The 17481-nt window shown below is 54.6% G+C and overlaps 1 protein-coding gene across 4 annotated transcripts; it reads right to left on the reverse strand.

Moving 5' to 3' along the window:
* Nucleotides 1–746: 746 nt before the first annotated feature.
* TRIT1 (tRNA isopentenyltransferase 1) lies at nt 747–16205 on the reverse strand. Of its 4 annotated transcripts, XR_008453335.1 has the most exons (12): nt 15944–16195; nt 10090–10232; nt 9549–9645; nt 9231–9379; nt 8204–8346; nt 7809–7920; nt 7202–7314; nt 6004–6081; nt 4510–4619; nt 4050–4167; nt 2910–3129; nt 1209–1338 (listed from the first exon to the last, which is right to left on the reverse strand). XR_008453335.1 is itself a non-coding variant. In XM_054086594.1 (11 exons), the coding sequence occupies exons 1-11, from the start codon at nt 16163–16165 to the stop codon at nt 1196–1198; spliced, it is 1428 nt and encodes a 475-aa protein (XP_053942569.1). In that variant the 5' UTR covers nt 16166–16183; the 3' UTR covers nt 754–1195. The 4 variants fall into 4 exon arrangements, 3 of the variants coding, with proteins under 3 accessions (XP_053942571.1, XP_053942569.1, XP_053942570.1); XM_054086594.1 differs by lacking the exon at nt 2910–3129 and having other exon boundaries at nt 754–1338; nt 15944–16183; XM_054086595.1 differs by lacking the exons at nt 1209–1338; nt 2910–3129 and adding an exon at nt 3136–3913 and having other exon boundaries at nt 15944–16197.
* Between the last annotated feature and the right edge of the window lie 1276 nt (nt 16206–17481).

The raw sequence follows: 17481 nt of genomic DNA on the forward strand, positions 1-17481 counted from the left end.
TTACAGGAGTAATTCAATGCTGAGGAACATAAACTGGAAGTTTAACCTAATCTCCACCAGAGCAGACACTTCCAGAGCCCACATTGTCAGATGTGCCCATGCAGGCCTCCCCTGGCAGACTGAGCCCCAAGAGATGGCTCCTGCCACACAGTGAAAGCTGCTGAAAGAAAAAATGTGCTCTACCACCCCACAGCAGGAATTGCTTTGATTCCATTTGCCAAGAGAATCCCAAATGCCCTGGAAAAGGCCCTCTCAGTTTCACTCCGAGCAGCATACCGGGAAGTGCAGTGGCACAGACAGCACTCACATCTTCCAGGAATGATGCTACGGAGACCAACTGCCTTGCAGACAATGGCGCAAGAAATTCACTGCTCAGCAGCTCAGATTCAAATGTGGAGCCGGTTCCCACTGCCAAACCACAGTGTAAACCCCCGGGAATTGAGCTTTAACTAAGACAGACTCATCTGTTGCAAACTGGATGAGATCATTTCCAAGTTCCTGTTTAACAGGTGCCAGCTCCTCCTGCACCTGCTACAGGCACAGGGATAGGCCTCCGCCGCGCTGCTGACATATGCTCAGCTCCTGCAGGAGCTGCAGAAAAGGTGACTGGAAGAAGGAACCAGACCTGGATGTCCTGCCCTGTGCCCAGAGAGGGAACCTGGACCAGGTGGGAACAGAGAGCAAGAAAACAGCACTTGTGAACAGGGAGGGGAACCCACAATAATCCTGCAACTTTATTTCCATATAAAAGAAAAAAATATCCTCTCCACAATAAAGGCAGCAAGAGCTCCCTTGGCTCCGGACCTGCGCTCCCGGCCAAGCCGGAGGAGTGCAGGGTGTTTCTGTCTCTGAGAACGACATGTTCGCACACAAGCAGGATCCACTCAACCATTCCAAGGCTAACGCTGCACCTCTTGCAGGAATTACTGTTTGGCATGGGAGGATGCTCCCAGCAGCCTGGCCTCAGGGCCCAGCCCTTTCCAGGCAGGGCTGGGAAAGCATGGGAACATGGCGCAATGAGGCCACACGAAGAGGAGCCGATGCAGCCGATGGCCTTTGGCTGTTACTGACACACCTGCCTCATCCCCAAAAAAACGACTCTGCTCGTCCAGCTCAAAGCCACACAGGACTACATCGCTTCCTCGCCGTACAGGTGGCAGTGTGGCTGCTCCTCTTCCGCAGCTGCTATGCAGGCCTACAGCAAAGACAAGCTGCTCTCCTCTCCCGAGGTCTTTCCTGCATCCCCACTGTCCCACTCGGTCTCTGCAGCACAGCTGGCGGCCTCCAGCTTCCTTCTCTTCTTCAGATGATGCAGGTGGGACTTGGATCTTGTGTGAGCTGGAGGAAGAGGCAAGCAGAGCATTAAACTCTGGGGAACCTGGAGAAGGAAACGCCCAACATGTTCCCCTCCTGCACAGTGCAGAGCATCCTTCCTTCCCATCCTCTCACACAATTCATTCCCACAGAAAAGTGAAGTCCCAAGCTGTGCCCTGGACATGTCTCAGGACGCTTACAGGCCAAACTATCAGAGCCCAGAGGGGAATCAACCCTTCCAAGCCTCCTCCTGACTGCAGGAGGGACTGGGAGGGGAAAAAAAATGCCTCTGGATGTGCAGAAGACTCCAGATTGTTAGGAATCAACTCTCCCAGCAAGTCTGCTCCCAACCAAGACACAATGCCAGGAGGAAGGGATAAAGGAAAATGTTACCCAAGAGGCAGTGCATTGCAGGATACAGGCAAGGTTGGGCAATACTCGCCACCCATGGAGCACTGCCAGGGTCATTTGTAAGCCTAGATGCTGCACCACAGCACTAGAGATATCCTGTACATCTCCAGTGCAGATGGGGATGGAGCCTGGAGCACAATTACGCTTTTGCATAACTCCAGGGCATGGCTCCCAGCTGGAAGAGCACTTCAGCAGGAGCTGGATGGGAACAGAGGCGTAATCCCAGGGATTCAGCTTGTACTGACACAACAGGGCAGCAGGATCCACGTTTCCATTTGGAAACACATAGTTAAGGAGAGTAAAACCTCACTTATCAGTGGTATTATCTAAGCAGCAGCCACTTTGTCTAACCAGACCAATGTACAATCTTAGCAGAGTGGTTTTGCTCTTCCCAAGAGATCAGAGCAGCAATTAATGCAGCAAACTTTTCAAGCAGGGCCTTAATTAAACAAGGGAACTGCTCACTGAATCAAGGCCTTCAGGTGTTTTCCAGCCATCCTTTTCTGCCAAAGGATGAAATTACACACAAAGCTGCTGCGTTATCACAATGCTGCAGGGTTGCCCTCAGCTTGAAAGAAAGCCTCACCTCCTACAATTTGTTGCAAGCAACACCAAAGTGCAGAGTGGCTGGAAGCAGCACTGGCTTCTCCTGCTGTTTGGGGAGCTGTGCTCTCTTAAGGCCATAGAAATCGTAAAATTGGATGATATCTAAAAATCTTCCAGAGCCAAAGGAGTACCAGGAAGCAGCTCCCACAACTTATCTGTAACCTGACTGAAGGAAACAGAGTGGATTGCAGATCGACCCAGCTCCCACTACTGCTTTCACTTCCCTTTGAGCTTTCACATTTTGCAGCTACAAGTAATGCGCAGGCTTTGGACCATTTTTCTCCCACCATATGGGGATCTGAGCCAAATTCAGCTGGGTGCAGAGAACAACAGCTGGTCGTGGCAGAGAAAGGTATTGTCATCATTTGTCAGAGCTTGGGATGACATCCCTAGAGGACACATCACTGCAGCTGCAGTGCTGGGGGATCTCTATCAGGGAGTGCAGTGGTATAACGAGGGGAAGAGGTTTTAAGCTGAAAGAGGAGAGATTGAGATGAGATCTTAGGAAGAAAAGTTTTCCTGTGAGGGTGGGCAAGCCCTTGCCCAGGTTGCCCAGAGCAGCGGTGGCTGATGAATACCTGGAGATGTTCAAGGCGAGGTTGGATGGGGCTTGGAGACCCTGATCCAGTGGGAGGTGTCCTTGCCCATGGCAGGGGGTTGGAACTGGGTGGGCTTTAAGGTCCCTTCCAGCCCAAACCACTCCGTGATTCTGTGATTTTGAGGAGCTCCCACCGGGTCACAGAACTTGCTGGACCTGTGGACGGCTCAAACCCTGACAGTTTTCAGAGTCCTCTCATTCTGGAAAAGTAACAGCTCTTTCAAAGTACCTCCAAGCTGAGACAGGCTAAAATAACAATTACACTTACAAACTGATCTCACCACGAGCTTCCTATCCCGAGCAAACTTCCATCTTTGCTTTCAACAGTTCCCTGCTCAATTGGAATAAGCAACTCTTTCAGATCTGATGACCTGGGAAATTTATCTTTGCATCGTGTCTGCATATACTGCATGTGGGCAACACATGGAGATGTACCAGTTCCATTTCTGCAGCTAGTTTCTCCACTACTTTTTGCTTCTAGTTCTCAGCATGAGCCTCACAGGACAGATAAATTCACTGAGTTAATCTGGTTCCAGCTGAGCTCTTTTAAAGTCTATTGAAAACAGAAAATCCCTTCCTATTACAGCTAGAAACACGTTTTTTAAAAAAAAAAAAAAAAAAACCAGACAAATAGGAAATATTGGAGCAAAACTGAGCTATTAAAAACATTAAGAAACTTTCATTTTACACAAAAAAAATTTTAGAAAAAATATATTTGTTCTACACTTTTTGACAAAGTATCTGAAGTGCTGCAAAGGACTGGAATCCCAACTAAAGGCAGACAGCTCCGAGGTGTATCAATCCAATCGCTCCGATGCTGCGTATCAATCGCCACGCCTGGCGAGATGGCGGAGCGTGGCAGTGTTTACTGGCTGCTGTGGGGGAAAATGCAGGGAAGCCTGGCAGATGGTGGCTGTGGCACGGCTCCTGCACTCCCTCCAGGCCTGCAAAATGGCTGCTTTCATACACGGGCTGTAAACAACCCTGGAAAGCCCAAGATCATGTGCTGAGGGTCATCCAGCCAAGCAGAGACAGCCAAGGAAGCTGCTCTGCTCCAGAGAACTGCCTTGCTCCTTTCCCCCACGTAACTGCGCTCCCCCCACTCCTTTCCAGGTCCTACCTGCCCACTCCCTGTCCCCGATGATAAGTCGGTTGCAGAGCTCACACATACGATGACTCCGCTTGTTCTCGTTTACATCATATTCCATCCTCACAGGCTCTGCTGGAGGCTCACGGCCCTGTAGATTAAATAATGGGTCAAACTGTTTTCTATGATGAAAATATGCTTGGCTGCATTCACTTTGGTAATGTTTGGGATGTGGACTTGCTGTACACAGACATTAGGGTTAGCAGGGCAGAGGCTGCAGTTTTACCATGCCGGACAGGCAGAGTACGGGGCATCTGGAGAAATTTTGAGCTTAGACCACAACTCTCTGCCACTACAAGGAAAGCCCAAGGCTGGACATGTACGCAGACAGCCCTGCTCATGAGAGGGACTAAGCGCCATGTTACAGGGCCTGGAGATGGCTGAGAAGTTGGCTTCTCAGTCACAGCTTGTGTTCACTCCAGTTACTCAGTACCTGGATGAAGCTCTCCACAATTTCCAGAGCTGGCTTCAGCACATCCTCCTCCCACCGCAAGAGATCAGACACCTCCAAGCCATACACGGGGGGCACGTTGGGCCCAGGACCTACAGAGACATGGAAAGGCAGGTCACCACCACGACCCCCCTGCACCCTAACAGCCATGGGTCTGTGCTGTGACCAGGGGATCTGCTCTTTCCTATCTAGATGTCCCTCAGCAGCCAGAAGCAAACGGCACCAGCCTTTCCAGAGCCAAAAGTAGAAACCTCAGCAAACAGCAAGAACACCTAAGGCCTCAAGCAAGCACCTTCATCGTCTGCCTTTGGGACAGTATTATGCGGTCCAAGCACACCAACAGCCCATCGTAACAGCAAACACTGCTCGCTGCGGCCCAGCTGCCATCAGAGAGCACCCTCTCCCTCAGGAAGCGTCACTGCCCTGCTATGTATCACCTGCCTGCGGACACCGGGTGCACAGCCCCACTTGGACAAAGCCATCAAAGGCTGCTGTGTGCCAGCCTCCAACAGGTGCTGCTTTTTATTGCTATAACCACAAACAAGCTCCCAACTGGGCTAGTCTGAAGGACACCTGCCACCAGAAAGGTGAGCCTCAGCCACTGAGCACATGGCTCCAGGAACGCTCTTGCACCTCGTTCAAAGCCCGCCTTTTGATTCAAGTTTCTCCTGCCTTTTTTCTTTTGTTGTTTTGCCCCTACCAAGCACCTTTCAACAAGTGCACGGCTCCCAGCTGCCACTGCTGGCCCTGCTCCAAGGCTGCTGCTGGGACGGGGAAGTCCTGCTGGCTCCCTGCCACTGTGGTGAGCACAGACCGGGCTAAGAGCAGCCAATGGGCTTCTGCTCCTAATCAGGAGGGCAGCTGTCAACTGGGCTTTCTGCCTTGTGTGGGTGCATGGGGAGAGGGGCCGTGCTGGGCACCTCCTCCACAAGCCCCTCGGGAGCCAGGCTGCAGGAACACTGTCGCTATCGTCCCCTACTGCTGCCTGGCACAGTGCTGAGCCTTTGCTCGCTTTGTTCCACAGGAGCACTAGCCATCCTGGCGGCACTTCTGTTGGGAGGGGAAGATCTTCCTTTCACAGACAGCCTGGGGTGCAGGGGGAGCAGTGACAAGGAGCTGGCTTGCCAAGTGTCAGGACAGAAAGGCTGTGTCAGAAGAGCTGAGCGGCTGCTCTGCAACCCAAATATGTGGGAAGGAATTGGGGCAGAGCCTCGTAGGTGAATTGGTACACTCACTCCCAGAGGGATCTGACTGGCAGCAGACATCTGCAGAGCCAGGGCGGCCTGGGAGAGCAGGAGGAATCCAGGCAGGATCACCTGACCTCTGCCAGACTCATATTCACCCCAACACTGCTACTCCAAAGCAAAGCAGCCACCACTCTCCTCTCCTGAGCTGGGAGCAGCGGATGGGCTGAGGAGAGATGGGAAGAGATGCGAGAGCAAGGATGGTGCGGCAGGGTAGGAATAGAGAACTTACGTTTCAGGAAGCGGTTTCGGACCCATTTGTTCTGCCTCCGGGCATATCTCTTGGTCACTTGTTTCAGGGCCTGGATCCCTTTGAAACAAAAGGATTAAAAAAAAAAAACCAAAGGTCAGAGCAACACTGCAACCCGAGCTCAGAGCAGAGTGAGAAGAGGCTGTCGGCTACAGTGGGGGCATATCACACAAGAGAAAAGTTAGTACCATGCTCGCTGAAGAGAAGTATTTCTACTGTCAGTCTGGAGATCACCAGTGAGAAATGGTCACTACAGCGAAGCAGCCAGGCCCTGCCAAACAATGTAAGGGCAGCAGCAGCGCAGAAGGGCTGGGCAGGGTGTCCCAAATGCCCTGGAAAAAGCACTGCACAGAGAGAGACCAAAACCTCCACCCCAAGGCTTTTAGCAGGTCAAACAATCTGTCCAGAGGCTGCACTGCTCTCATAACACCTTAACGAATGTTTCTCTGCCCAGGACTCCTTGTCCTACCCATGGTGGCCCCAGAGGACAGTTTATCACTGTACAGCCTGTCAATATTTAGTACCAGGCCTATCCTATTGTCTCCTGAGCAGACACAACAAGCCCCTACTGCACCAGACTGTTTTCAAGACTCTTTTTCTCTGGTTTCCCCAGCCTCCACCTCTGCTTTGCACTGAACCTTCCTTGATACAGACTAATTCCACCTGGGATCTCCACTGTGCCAAGAATTAGAGCAGCTCTTTCTTCTAACAGGAGCACATCGGTCCAGAAACATGCTGAAGAGTGCATCATTATTGCCTCATGCTGTGATGTGCTAGATCCCCAGATCCCTTCCCACCATTCTGCTTCTGAACCACACACTGAATCCTGCTTCATTCCTTCTTCCTAGCTCTGTCCCCCACAGCTCTGTTCACATCCTAGCTGAGATCCCATCACCCAAGCCACCAGAGGACCACCTCCAGATCACAAGTCACATCTTGCAAGACGGCCTAGGGAAGGGAGGGAGGAATTGCTCTGGATGTGCTCAGAGATGCTCTCCAAGCATGGAAAAAGGAGTCCCTGCCCTCCTGGGCTGGCAGAAGTGGAAAATGCACAGAGAAAGGTGCAGCTCAATTCCAACAAGACCTGCCCTAGGTTTGAGCTTGGTTCAGACCATCAGGAAGTGGCCCATAGAACTGTGTGGGGCTGAGGGATGTAGGGCATGCAGGGTGTTTCTCCCACCTTTTTCCAGCAGCAGGGCACTGGTCTCAGGCGAACAATTCCCCTCACTGATGAGGTACTCGTGGAACTCCTTGAAGCCAATGGACTGGAAGATGCCATGCTGGTAATCCTGCCTGAAGAAAAAGGCAAGAGGCAGGGGTTAAGATGGTCTCCTTCAGAACAGCGGGAGACCTCAACCTTCCTCATTACAGCTGAGGTGACACTAGCCAAGCCAGGCACACACAGGAGCACAGAGCAGTGCCCTCAGCGACAGCTTACATCAGCTTTGCTGGGAGAATGCTGAGGCAGCACCAAGCAGTTTTTACTGAGGGGAAACATCCCCACTTGGCAGGTACAGCCCAGGCAAAATCAATTCAATGCTGAGACCCACAGAGACTGTACTGTGTGACCAGCGCTGCTCTGCAGGCTCTGGCAGAGAAGGGCAGGGAGTGCTGGAGGATCCGGCTGCCGCAGACCTCTCTGCAGAGGCAGGCACTCATCCCATCTGCTGGCCCTGCCACAGGAGCAGGTAGTGCTGGGAAAGAGCTGGGAGCAGGGATACATCCGGGCCCCGCATGAGTCTGGTAGGCTGGACTGGGAGCAGAAAGTGAGCTGGCTTCTCACCCACCGGTTCTCAGCCACCTTCTCTCGGTTGTAGCGCTGGTGGAAGTCCCGCAGCTCCTCCAGCAGTCCTGCAGCCAGCATGTCATCCACCCGCTTCTCCAGCCGCTGGTCCAGAGCTGGGAGGAGGAGAGCAGGACATGCTCAGCCACTATGAGCTGTGCCCTCAAGAGGCCCACAGCTGGACAACACACTAGGACATGCTGTGGCACTGCCAGCCTCCCGAGTCACCTGAGGAAGGCAGAGCCTAGCAGGCAAAGGGAGCGAGTCCCCTCTCATGCCCACTGATGCCAAAGGAATTGCAGCCGTGTTCAGGGAGGAGGCTGGGGAGGGACCAGGGAATCAGCCCTAATCATGCATCACCATGCTCAGCCAGCCAGAAGCTGTGCAAAGCCCACTCACCTGCCTGGTCTGCATGGAGCCACAGGATGCAGGAATGTGGGTACTTCAGGGGCCCCCCCAGGGGTCCCCCACCTTCTTCCTCCTGCTGCTGGCGTAAGATTTCACTGTGAGGGATCCCTGTCTCTTCAAACACTTGGAGGCTCCTGTAAGCACAGACAGACAGAGCTCAGAGGCTGGGTGAGGAGGAGCATTTCCATTTCCCCAGCTGCCTTAGGGGCTCCAGCAAAGGGAACCACAGACACTCCTGCAATCCAACCCTCTCATGTTGGGGGAGGGCAGGTTTCCATCCCATCCCATGCCCAGCCTCCCAAGCACACTCAGGTCCTGGGGCTGCAGCGCAGAGCCCAGCGATGGCACCTAGGGAGCCCAGAGCACAACCACCTACTCCTGCCTGGCACCAAGACAAGCCCTGCAGGGGATGGGGTTCTGGCTCCAGACCTTCCCTTTCCAGGCACACAGGGCTGTGGGGAAGGGGCCAGCCTTGCTGATGCTGGAGAAGGCTGCAAAGCATTACTCCTTTCAGCCCAGCCCAGCCCGGGTGGAAGAAGATACACAGGCTGCCCAACCCTCCATCCCTCTACACCGTGCGAATAGGGTGGGCGGCATTCTGCTCCCCCGGGCCAGGGCTCAGCTGGGATAGGCTCGCCAAAGCGGCAAGTCTGGTCTTGCTGCCCTGCTGTTCCCACAGAGCACAGGTATGTTACTGAGCAGGCACGACAGCTCGTTCTTTAAATAGCTCCAGATAAACCCTGCCGTTCGGGCACCGCAGCAGAGGCAGCCCTGGTGCACACCAGCTGGGAGCACCGTGCTGTCCTGGACCCCAAAGGCTGGGGGTTGCATGGCCAAACATCTCAGATCCCAGACTGCTCCCAACACCAGTGCTCCACGGTCTTCAGGCACCTTGCTAAGAGGCTACGAGCACCCATCTGGGATGGGAGAGCCCATCTTGCCATGTTCTCAGGCTCACCATTCCCTCAGGAAGGGGTGCTATCCCTGGCAGCCCCTGGCCCCGGTACGCCAAGCTCACCTGGCCACTTTGCGCTTGTCATGGGGGTGTAGCTTGGCTGCCATCTCTGGGTCCACCTGGCTCAGACAGCGATGGAGCTGTACACTGTCCAGCTGTTCCAGCTCCACTTTCCTGTCAGTGACCGAGCCAGGAGCCTTACCAGCCTTCTCCTGTGGGGAACAAGGCAGCCCTGAGTCAACCCACTCATCCACTTGCAGGCCAGCAAAAGCAAGATGAACACCAAACCCAGGGGTGAATAAGAGGCTTTGGGTTCGTCTTGACCCACTCTAGCATGGGGAACACCATGCCAGGTTGCCGGAAGCCTGCTCTGAACCTTACCTTGGTGTCAATAAGGACCTTCCAGAGCAGGGACTCGATATAGTAGTTGGTTCCTCCCACAACAATTGGGATCTTGTCTCGGGCAAAGATATCTTCAATGTGCAACAGTCAGGAAGCATAAGCAGAGATGCTCAGCAGTGAGGGAGAGCTGCGCAGAGCACCCAGACTCCTCTCCCAACCCCAAGGAGGCACTGAGGCTGCTGGTCAGGGTTACAGGTGGTCCCTCATAGCTCACTACTCTCTGCTACCTCTGCCAGCTACCACCAAACTCGGGGACACCCAAGGGCTGCCAGGGAGGGCAATACCCAGGTCAGCACCACAGAGACCTTCCCCAGCCAGCCCTGAGGTGAGGCTGCCCTGAGCATTAGCTGGGAAAATGAAGCTCCAACCACCCCTTGCCCAGAGCACTCTCTGAAAACCAGAGTCCGCTGGAACGCGGGCAGCCCAACGCTGATGCAGACACTGATCTCTCTTGCAAGCCTGGCTGCAGAGTAGGGAAGTCTGTATCTGCCCAGCCAGCCAGGCTGCAGCCTGAAAGGATATCAGAGCCACAGCTTTGTCTCTGAAGTCCACCACTGTGTAGTTAGAGACCAGGGGATCCACAAAGCTGATCATGTGGTGTCTGCACAGACGCTGCTCCTGGGGAGAAACCTTGTTCGTGATGATGTCCAAGCCCTTGTACACCTGAAGAAGAGAAGAGAATAATCCATCATTCACCTCTGTGTCCCATGAAACCCCCACCAGTACTTTCCCACACACAGCCACTGCCCACGCATGCCCTGTTCAGACAAGACAGCATGGATCTTGCCAACGCCTGCTCCTACCAGAGCCAAACTGCCTCTCTGGTGCTTGTTCCTGCACACAGGAGATGAACCGTGAGTCCAACCGCTCACGACTGCTTTCCTGGTCTGATATAACCCTGCAGTTCAGGACGGACAGGATCAGAGAACAGTGTCAGAGCCCGGTCAGCGTAACCAACCAAGCCTGATGCACAGAGCTCCAAAAAAACAAAGGTGGCTGTCTCCAAGGTGCAGGAGCTTGCAGCTGAAAGCTCAGGCATGCCTCTCTCCACACATCCGTCTTGGGCACAGCACCGCTTCTCATAACACACAAACATCTCTCTGGATGCAATATGGAGACTCGTAAACACACAAATGCTTTTGGCTCATGCACGGCTTGAACACCTGGTGTTCCGCCTGCTTCCGGCTCTCACTGAGCTGGTCAGGCACAGAGAGGAAAAAGGAGGCACTATCCTGCACCACAGTACCAGGAGACACTGGTGAGGAGAACCAGCAGCATCTCAGTGCTTCAAGGTATGTCTTCCACCTCAAGTTTAGGATATACAGCCTTGGAAAGATGCTGGTCCTCAGCTAGAGAGCAAAAGCAAAGCAGAAAGAAGAGCCACCCAAACCAGCCCCTTGGGAGCATTCTTAGTAAAGAGCCAAGGCAACATGAGATCCCAGCAGCACGCATACAAACCACAGCCCAAATCCACCCTCTAGGCTGCATAAAGCAACAGCCACAGCCCAGCTTGCAGACCCAGGCAGTGCAAGTACCAGAGCCACGTTCCATCCTTCAGGGGGCCCGGCTGGGTCCCTGAGCACAGCCCTTTCAGACGAGAGCATCTTCCACCCAGGAGAAGGGAGGAAGGCTCCTCACCCTGCTCCCCACAGCATGCAAACACAGTCCTCCTTGGCACAAGGTGCCCCCATGCTCGGAGCAGTGCCCCTGGGTGCTGCAAGGCTCTGCAGGGGTCACAGATGGGACCTGCACCCCGAGGGTGCTGGCAGCAGGCGCATGGCCACAGTGGGACACATAAAACCTTTCTGTCCAGCCCATGCCAGGGTCCAAGCACCCTTCATGTCAGGTGGTGGCTAGGGCTCTGCTTCGAGCTGTGGTCGCAGGGAGGATGTGTTTAGCTTTCAGCACCTCCCCACTTGGAGCAGTCTCCCAAGCTTGGGATAAACTGGCCTGATGGGAGAAGAGACTGAAAATGGCTGTAGTCATTTCCACTGCCATCACCCAGAAACCATCCCAGCCAGAGGGCCAGCCTTCCAGAAACAAATTTCCCTTTAATCCCCTCAGAGAAGCTGCCAAGCCTCCGGCTGCAGCACAGCCTCCACCCACGGTCTCCTCTGGTCCCAGACAGAAGGACAAGGTGACACAGAGGTGACCCACGCGCAGAAGACACAGAGCGGCAGCAAGGGATGACCTGAGGTTAGTGGAGCAGGGAAGCCCGATCCTGCCCAGAGCAGTTACGTGAGCTGCTGGGGTGGCTGAACCACTGCTGGGGTGGCTGAACTGGCTGCAGCCCAACAGACACTCCCCGTCACGCTTAACTCCTGCACTTGCTGCTTCCAGGACGAGGGCCAGACCCTGCTCCTGGTCCCTCAGTGGAGAGAGGTTCACCTGGGGGCAGAAGCGATGTAGGAGCACGAGGGCAACCAAACACTCTTCCTCTCTGCCCTGCAGAACCTGAGCTGGCTCCAGGACAGGCCCAAGAGGCAGCTCACTGCCAGCATGTCCCGGCAGGCTGCAGCCTACTGATCTTCTCCCATTCCCTGGCCCTGGGCTGCGCGGCACCATTTGACACAGGTCTCAGTCAGCACCCAAACTCTTTGAATTGGGCGAGCTCTGACTCGGTGCCTTCTCTACCCCTACAAGGGCCAGTCCAGCCCTCCAACTCCCACTCGTCTGCCTGAAATCACAGTCAATACAGAGGCTGATGGGGAAGCTCGGAGGCAGCCAGGAGCTCCCAGAGCCCTGAGCAGGCAAAGCTGGGATTATCGGTTCAGGCTCCAATCCCCCAAGGTTCTTCCAGAGATTAAACACCAAGAGCCCCCCTGAATATCTGGCAACAGGAGGAGGAGGAATGCGGTGTCAGTGTGTGGGCTGGCAGGAAACAAAGGCAGCCTTTTACACACATGCAGTGGAGCCAGAGAAGGTTTCCACCAGCTGTCGGCAGGGCCTCGCACCCAGACGTTTCTATTTTCAGCAAGCGGCTCAGATCAGCCTTTGTCGATTTCTAAGGCCCCAAAACAGATTAGCAGCAGCCTAGAGCTGCAGCCCTCGAGACAGCGGGTACGAGACAGCAGGGACATGCAGGAGACTGAAGGTGCTCAGCCTTGAGAGCACCCTCCCACCGTTGCGCTGAAAAGCAGCCACTCAGCCCCACACCTCACCTCACTGTGCTGGAAGGTCAGCGCCAGCTCCACTTTTAATGAGTGGGGAAACCAAGGCAGGAGACACAAACACTGACTGTCCTCAGGAAACAGTGCCCATAAGGATCCTTAGCCCATGGGCCGGGATGGATAGGCTCTCTCAAACCCTTGCTCTGCCATCAGTGCATGCACAATCCCAAACTCTGTCCCTTTGTCGCCAAAGAGGGAAAGGCCCTGCCTTTGCCCCGAGTGCAAGAAGCACAGCATTGACGGTGACATGATGGCTGTGCAGCACAGGGACCTCATTCACATCCCAGCCACCAAAAGCCAGGAAGAGTGCAAAGACTTCACAGGGACCAAGGGGTCTCCCAGCCAGAGGTGGACATGGAGGACCCAAACCAAACTAGGGCGCAAGGAGAGCACAACGCACTCCCCTCTCTGACCACTGCCATGAGATGTCAGGAAGGCCTCTTAGGATGTCCGGGCTTGACACACTGACCAACATAGCCAGTGTGCCTACAACAGCCTCTGGGGAAGGACTGCATTGCTACTTCGAAATACAAAATATAGACAGGAGAATGAGATCAGGAGCAGATAGGGCCCTCCAGCAAGTGAGCTGGCACCAGGATTGCTTCGCACCCACTGCTCCATCAGGAATGAAGAAGAGCAACTGGCTGCACCCCACCTGGCCTTCACAACTAATGACTTGCTCCTAAAGGAACCTTGCTGGGATGACAAATGGGAATAGAAAGACAAAAAGAAAGATTAAGAGGCCATCAGATTAACCAAAGCTCCCAAGCTCCATGCAGGCAGCACCAACTGTAATTTGGCCACAACACACAGCACGATGGAGATTGAGGGGTGCCTGTGTGTAAGGACAGGTGGGTTCAAGGCTCTCTTTCCAAGCCTGGCTCCAGCCCCAGCAGCTGCCTGAAACACTGCCAGCATTTGTCAGAGCTCCACGAAGCCTGCACAATGAATGGACAGAGGGGGCTAAGGGTGACGCTGTTGCTGGCAGCTGTCAGTCAAAAACGAGCAATGGGATTTTTAAAATGCAGCCACTCTTTGGCAAGAACACCGGAGCCAGCTCTGCGTGGCAGAGGGATATGCAGTGTGGAGAAAATATTCCACGGGAACAAAGCCAGGAAGAAAGCAGACCTAGTTGGCTGGCTGCGGCTGCCAAAGCAGGGCACGGGGGTTAGTGGAGCGCAGTGGGGGAGGCGTGGAGGCAGGCGGCTTGAGGCTGTGCCTTCAGGCAGCTGGGGCGCGGAGAGGCTGGGCTCCCTGCCTCGCAGCCCTGAGAGACCACGGAGAAAGCATGCTGCATTACGGGATAAAAGTAGCAGAGCTGCTGGGCTCTCACTCTGCTGTCACGCTAGAATGAGATTAAAAGGAAAGGAGGACAAGAGCCACTCCAGCCCAGATGCCATTGGGTGCCTGCAGCCAGAGCCCTTCCCGTGCCTGCATTCCCATACTCAGTCCTGAAACAACCAGAGCACAAAATGCAAACTTCAAAACACCCACCAGCATGAAATGTGAGCCCACAGCACGCCAGTCGGCTCCAGCCATGTCTGCAGAGCTCAGGATGCAGCCAGATCCCAGTGTCCACCGCATTGCTCAAGTCAACAGCCTCCTCCCTCATGTTAAAGCCTGTGGTATGCTGGGCTGACAGTCACCACAATGGCCAGCTGAGAACCTCAGCAATCACAGCACACAAATGGGCACAAATAATCCAACAAACGCTCTGGAGCTTGTTTGTGTCAAGAAGGTCAGAACTAGTCAAGCTCTGCTCAGAGACATTTCTGAGTGGATGCTAGAGCAGAGTAATTCTTGGAAACACCAGCCAGCTGGCAGTCCCAGACTCAAGGAGAGCCAGATGGATGTGCCAGCCCTTCATCAGGGAGCACACATTACAGGCTCGCAACACCAGTCATACCTGGTGGTTCACAATGGCTGGGCAGCGACCCCACAGCCAGGCAGCATGGGACAAAGCCTCTGTGTCTCACCTCCCCTGCAGGACTTGGTCAGTTCAGCTCAGACCTCAAATGCTCCTTTACCAAGAGCTTAAGGAACACATTCCATAAGGCAGAAGCTTTCTGATTCCTTGCTCCAAATTCAGGAGACAGAGTTTTTAAACTTAGTTCTCTACGATACAAGCAGTGACCGGCATCAGCAGCCTGGAGCAGGACAGCAGAGGTTGCTGCAGGACAGTGAGAGGTGATCTCTGGGCAGCACGAAGGGCAAAGGGCCTTGTTGGCAGAAAACACCTTTTTAGAAAGCATAGTAAATATATTAAACATTAAACTTCATTGAAATGTGAGAATTAATTGATAAGTTTTGCTGCAGCCGGTTTGTATGTTTAACTATCTTGTCATATAAATCTGTCTCGTAACATGTAGCTATTTTAGGTCAAGAGAGAACCTGTATATAAGGCTGCGAGAATTTATCCATATGTTTAGTTGTCTTGTAAGATATAACTGGTCAAAATATACTCCTTATAAGGTCAGGAGATAACCTAAAGGGAGCCTCCAGACTCCAGATGGCTGGATAACGGGAAAAAAAAAAAAATTTACACGGTTCTTTGTCTAAAACTAGTATATATACCCACTGCTTTTCTAAGATGGAATGCCTTTTTCAGAAGGGCATCCAATTCTGTGCTGAATTGTAAAATAAAAATATTATTGCCTTTGCTTTGAAGACTTTGTCCTTTCCAATATTTTACCAGTGAATGTATGTTTCTCACAGAAAGTTTAGGTGTTAGGAAAGAAAACAGCGAAAGCATTGGTTAGAAAAGAAAACATTTTGCTGAACAATACCAAAATCCCTGTGGTGGTCAGCGGGGCTGCGGCCAAGCACTCGGAGCCGAACGCAAAGCCAGGGCCGGTTCCTCGGCCCTGCCGAATCTGCCCGAGCACCCGACACGTCCCGGGGAGCACCCGACACGTCCCGTGCAGCCACGGGCACCGGGGCCGAGGGCAGCGACGTCCGGGCAGCAGGAACCACCACCTCCAGCGTCCTGCCGGTACGGCCTCGCTTTGCTGGCAACACCAGCCGGGGGCAACCGGGCCCCAGGCACCGGGGCAGCGCCTGTGCGGGGACTGGTGTTACCCGGTCGCCTCGGCCTGCCCCACCGGATGCCCGAGCCTGGCGTTACTGCGTCCCCGGGCCTGCCCCAGCGTTACCGGATCCCTCGGCCTCGGCCCCGGCTCCCGGCCGCCCTCACGGTCCCCGTACCTGCATGGCATCGGCGCTGACGATCTCCCCGCCGAGGCGCCGCCCGAGCTGCAGCGCCAGCGCGGATTTCCCGGTGCCGGTGGCGCCCAGGATCACCACTAGCGGCGGCGGCGTCCGGCGGAGCGCGGCGGCCATGGCGGGGCGGGACCGGCCCGGGGGCTCCCAGCGGCGCCCGCCTCCGCCCCGCGGCTCTGCCCCACCCCGGCCTCTGACCCGGCCCATAAAATCATAGAATCATAGAACCATAGAACAATTTGAGTTGGAAGGGACCTTAGAGCCCAAGCAGTCCCACTCCTGCTATGGGCAGGGACACCTCCCACTGGATCAGCCCCATCCAGCCTGGCCTTGAAGACCTCCAGCGATGGGGCAGCCACTGCTTCCCTGAGCAATCTGGGCCAGGGCTTCACCACTCTCATAGTGAAGAAATTCTTCCTTATGTCTAGCCTCAATCTACCCCTCTCCAGCTTATACCTATTGCCCCTCATCCTATCACTACAAGCCTTGGTGAACTGTTCCTCCCCATCTTTCTTGTAGCCCCTTTCAGGTACCGGATGGCCGCTAAAGCCTTCCCCAGCCTCCTTCCTGGGGGACCTTCCCCAGCCCCGTCCCCCTGCTGGCCGGCTCTACCCCAGCCCTGTCCTTTCCCCCGGTCCCTGCCCGCAGGTGCTCTCCCTGCCCCCTGACCGCAGCTCTGCCCCAGCCTTCTGCCCCACTCCCTTCCCTCAGCCCCATCCCAAGACCCCTGTCCCCAGACCCCTGCCCTAGGGCTCTACCCCAACCCCTCCACAAGTGGGGTTCTGCCTCGTGGTACCTTGGGGGGAGAGAGGTGAGAAGGATGCTGTTGCCACAGCAACAGGACGGGACAGGATTGTTGCCATAGCAACAGAGAGGTTCACATGGCCGTGGCAACAGCAGCCTCCACGAGGCTCATCCTCCCTGTCGCCACGGTAACGTGGGGAGATGGGGAGCGGGCAGCTGTCACCGTGGCAACAGAAGAGAAGGAAGGCAGAGGGACGGTTGCCATGGTGACAGCGGGAGAGGGTTTCTCCCTGGCAACACATATCCTGAGCCATGGCAACAGGAGCGGGGCTGCGGGCAGCTGAGGGGGACGGGATTATTGCTGCCTCGGGGAACCTGCCCTAAAAATGTGCCAGCCCAGGCGTGAAGGCGGCACCGCGGATCCCAGGGCCAAGCTGCCACGCACAGAACTAGCCCCACGCAGAACCCACCCCACACAGAACACACCCCACACAACTGTACTGGTAGGGACGTGGAGGTGGGGTGGGGGTTACAGCAATCAGCATTAAAAAATATAACACTATCCGGCCTGGAAATACAGAGTTGTGACGGTTACAGCCAACACTGCAAACCACAACACTAAACAAGTGAGGAGGAAAAGCCCTGTGTTTTCATTTTGTTCACTGTCAGCCTGCTTTCCTCATCCTCCCTGTAGCAATGTGAGTGGAGACTCTGCTTTAGCAGTCAGGGAAGTTTCCAGTAGGTGTATATTTATGGATGGGGGGTTTAAGCAGAACTCA

The sequence above is a fragment of the Cuculus canorus genome, chromosome 22, assembly GCF_017976375.1.
Source record: "Cuculus canorus isolate bCucCan1 chromosome 22, bCucCan1.pri, whole genome shotgun sequence".
NCBI classification, from domain to species: Eukaryota; Metazoa; Chordata; class Aves; order Cuculiformes; family Cuculidae; genus Cuculus; species Cuculus canorus.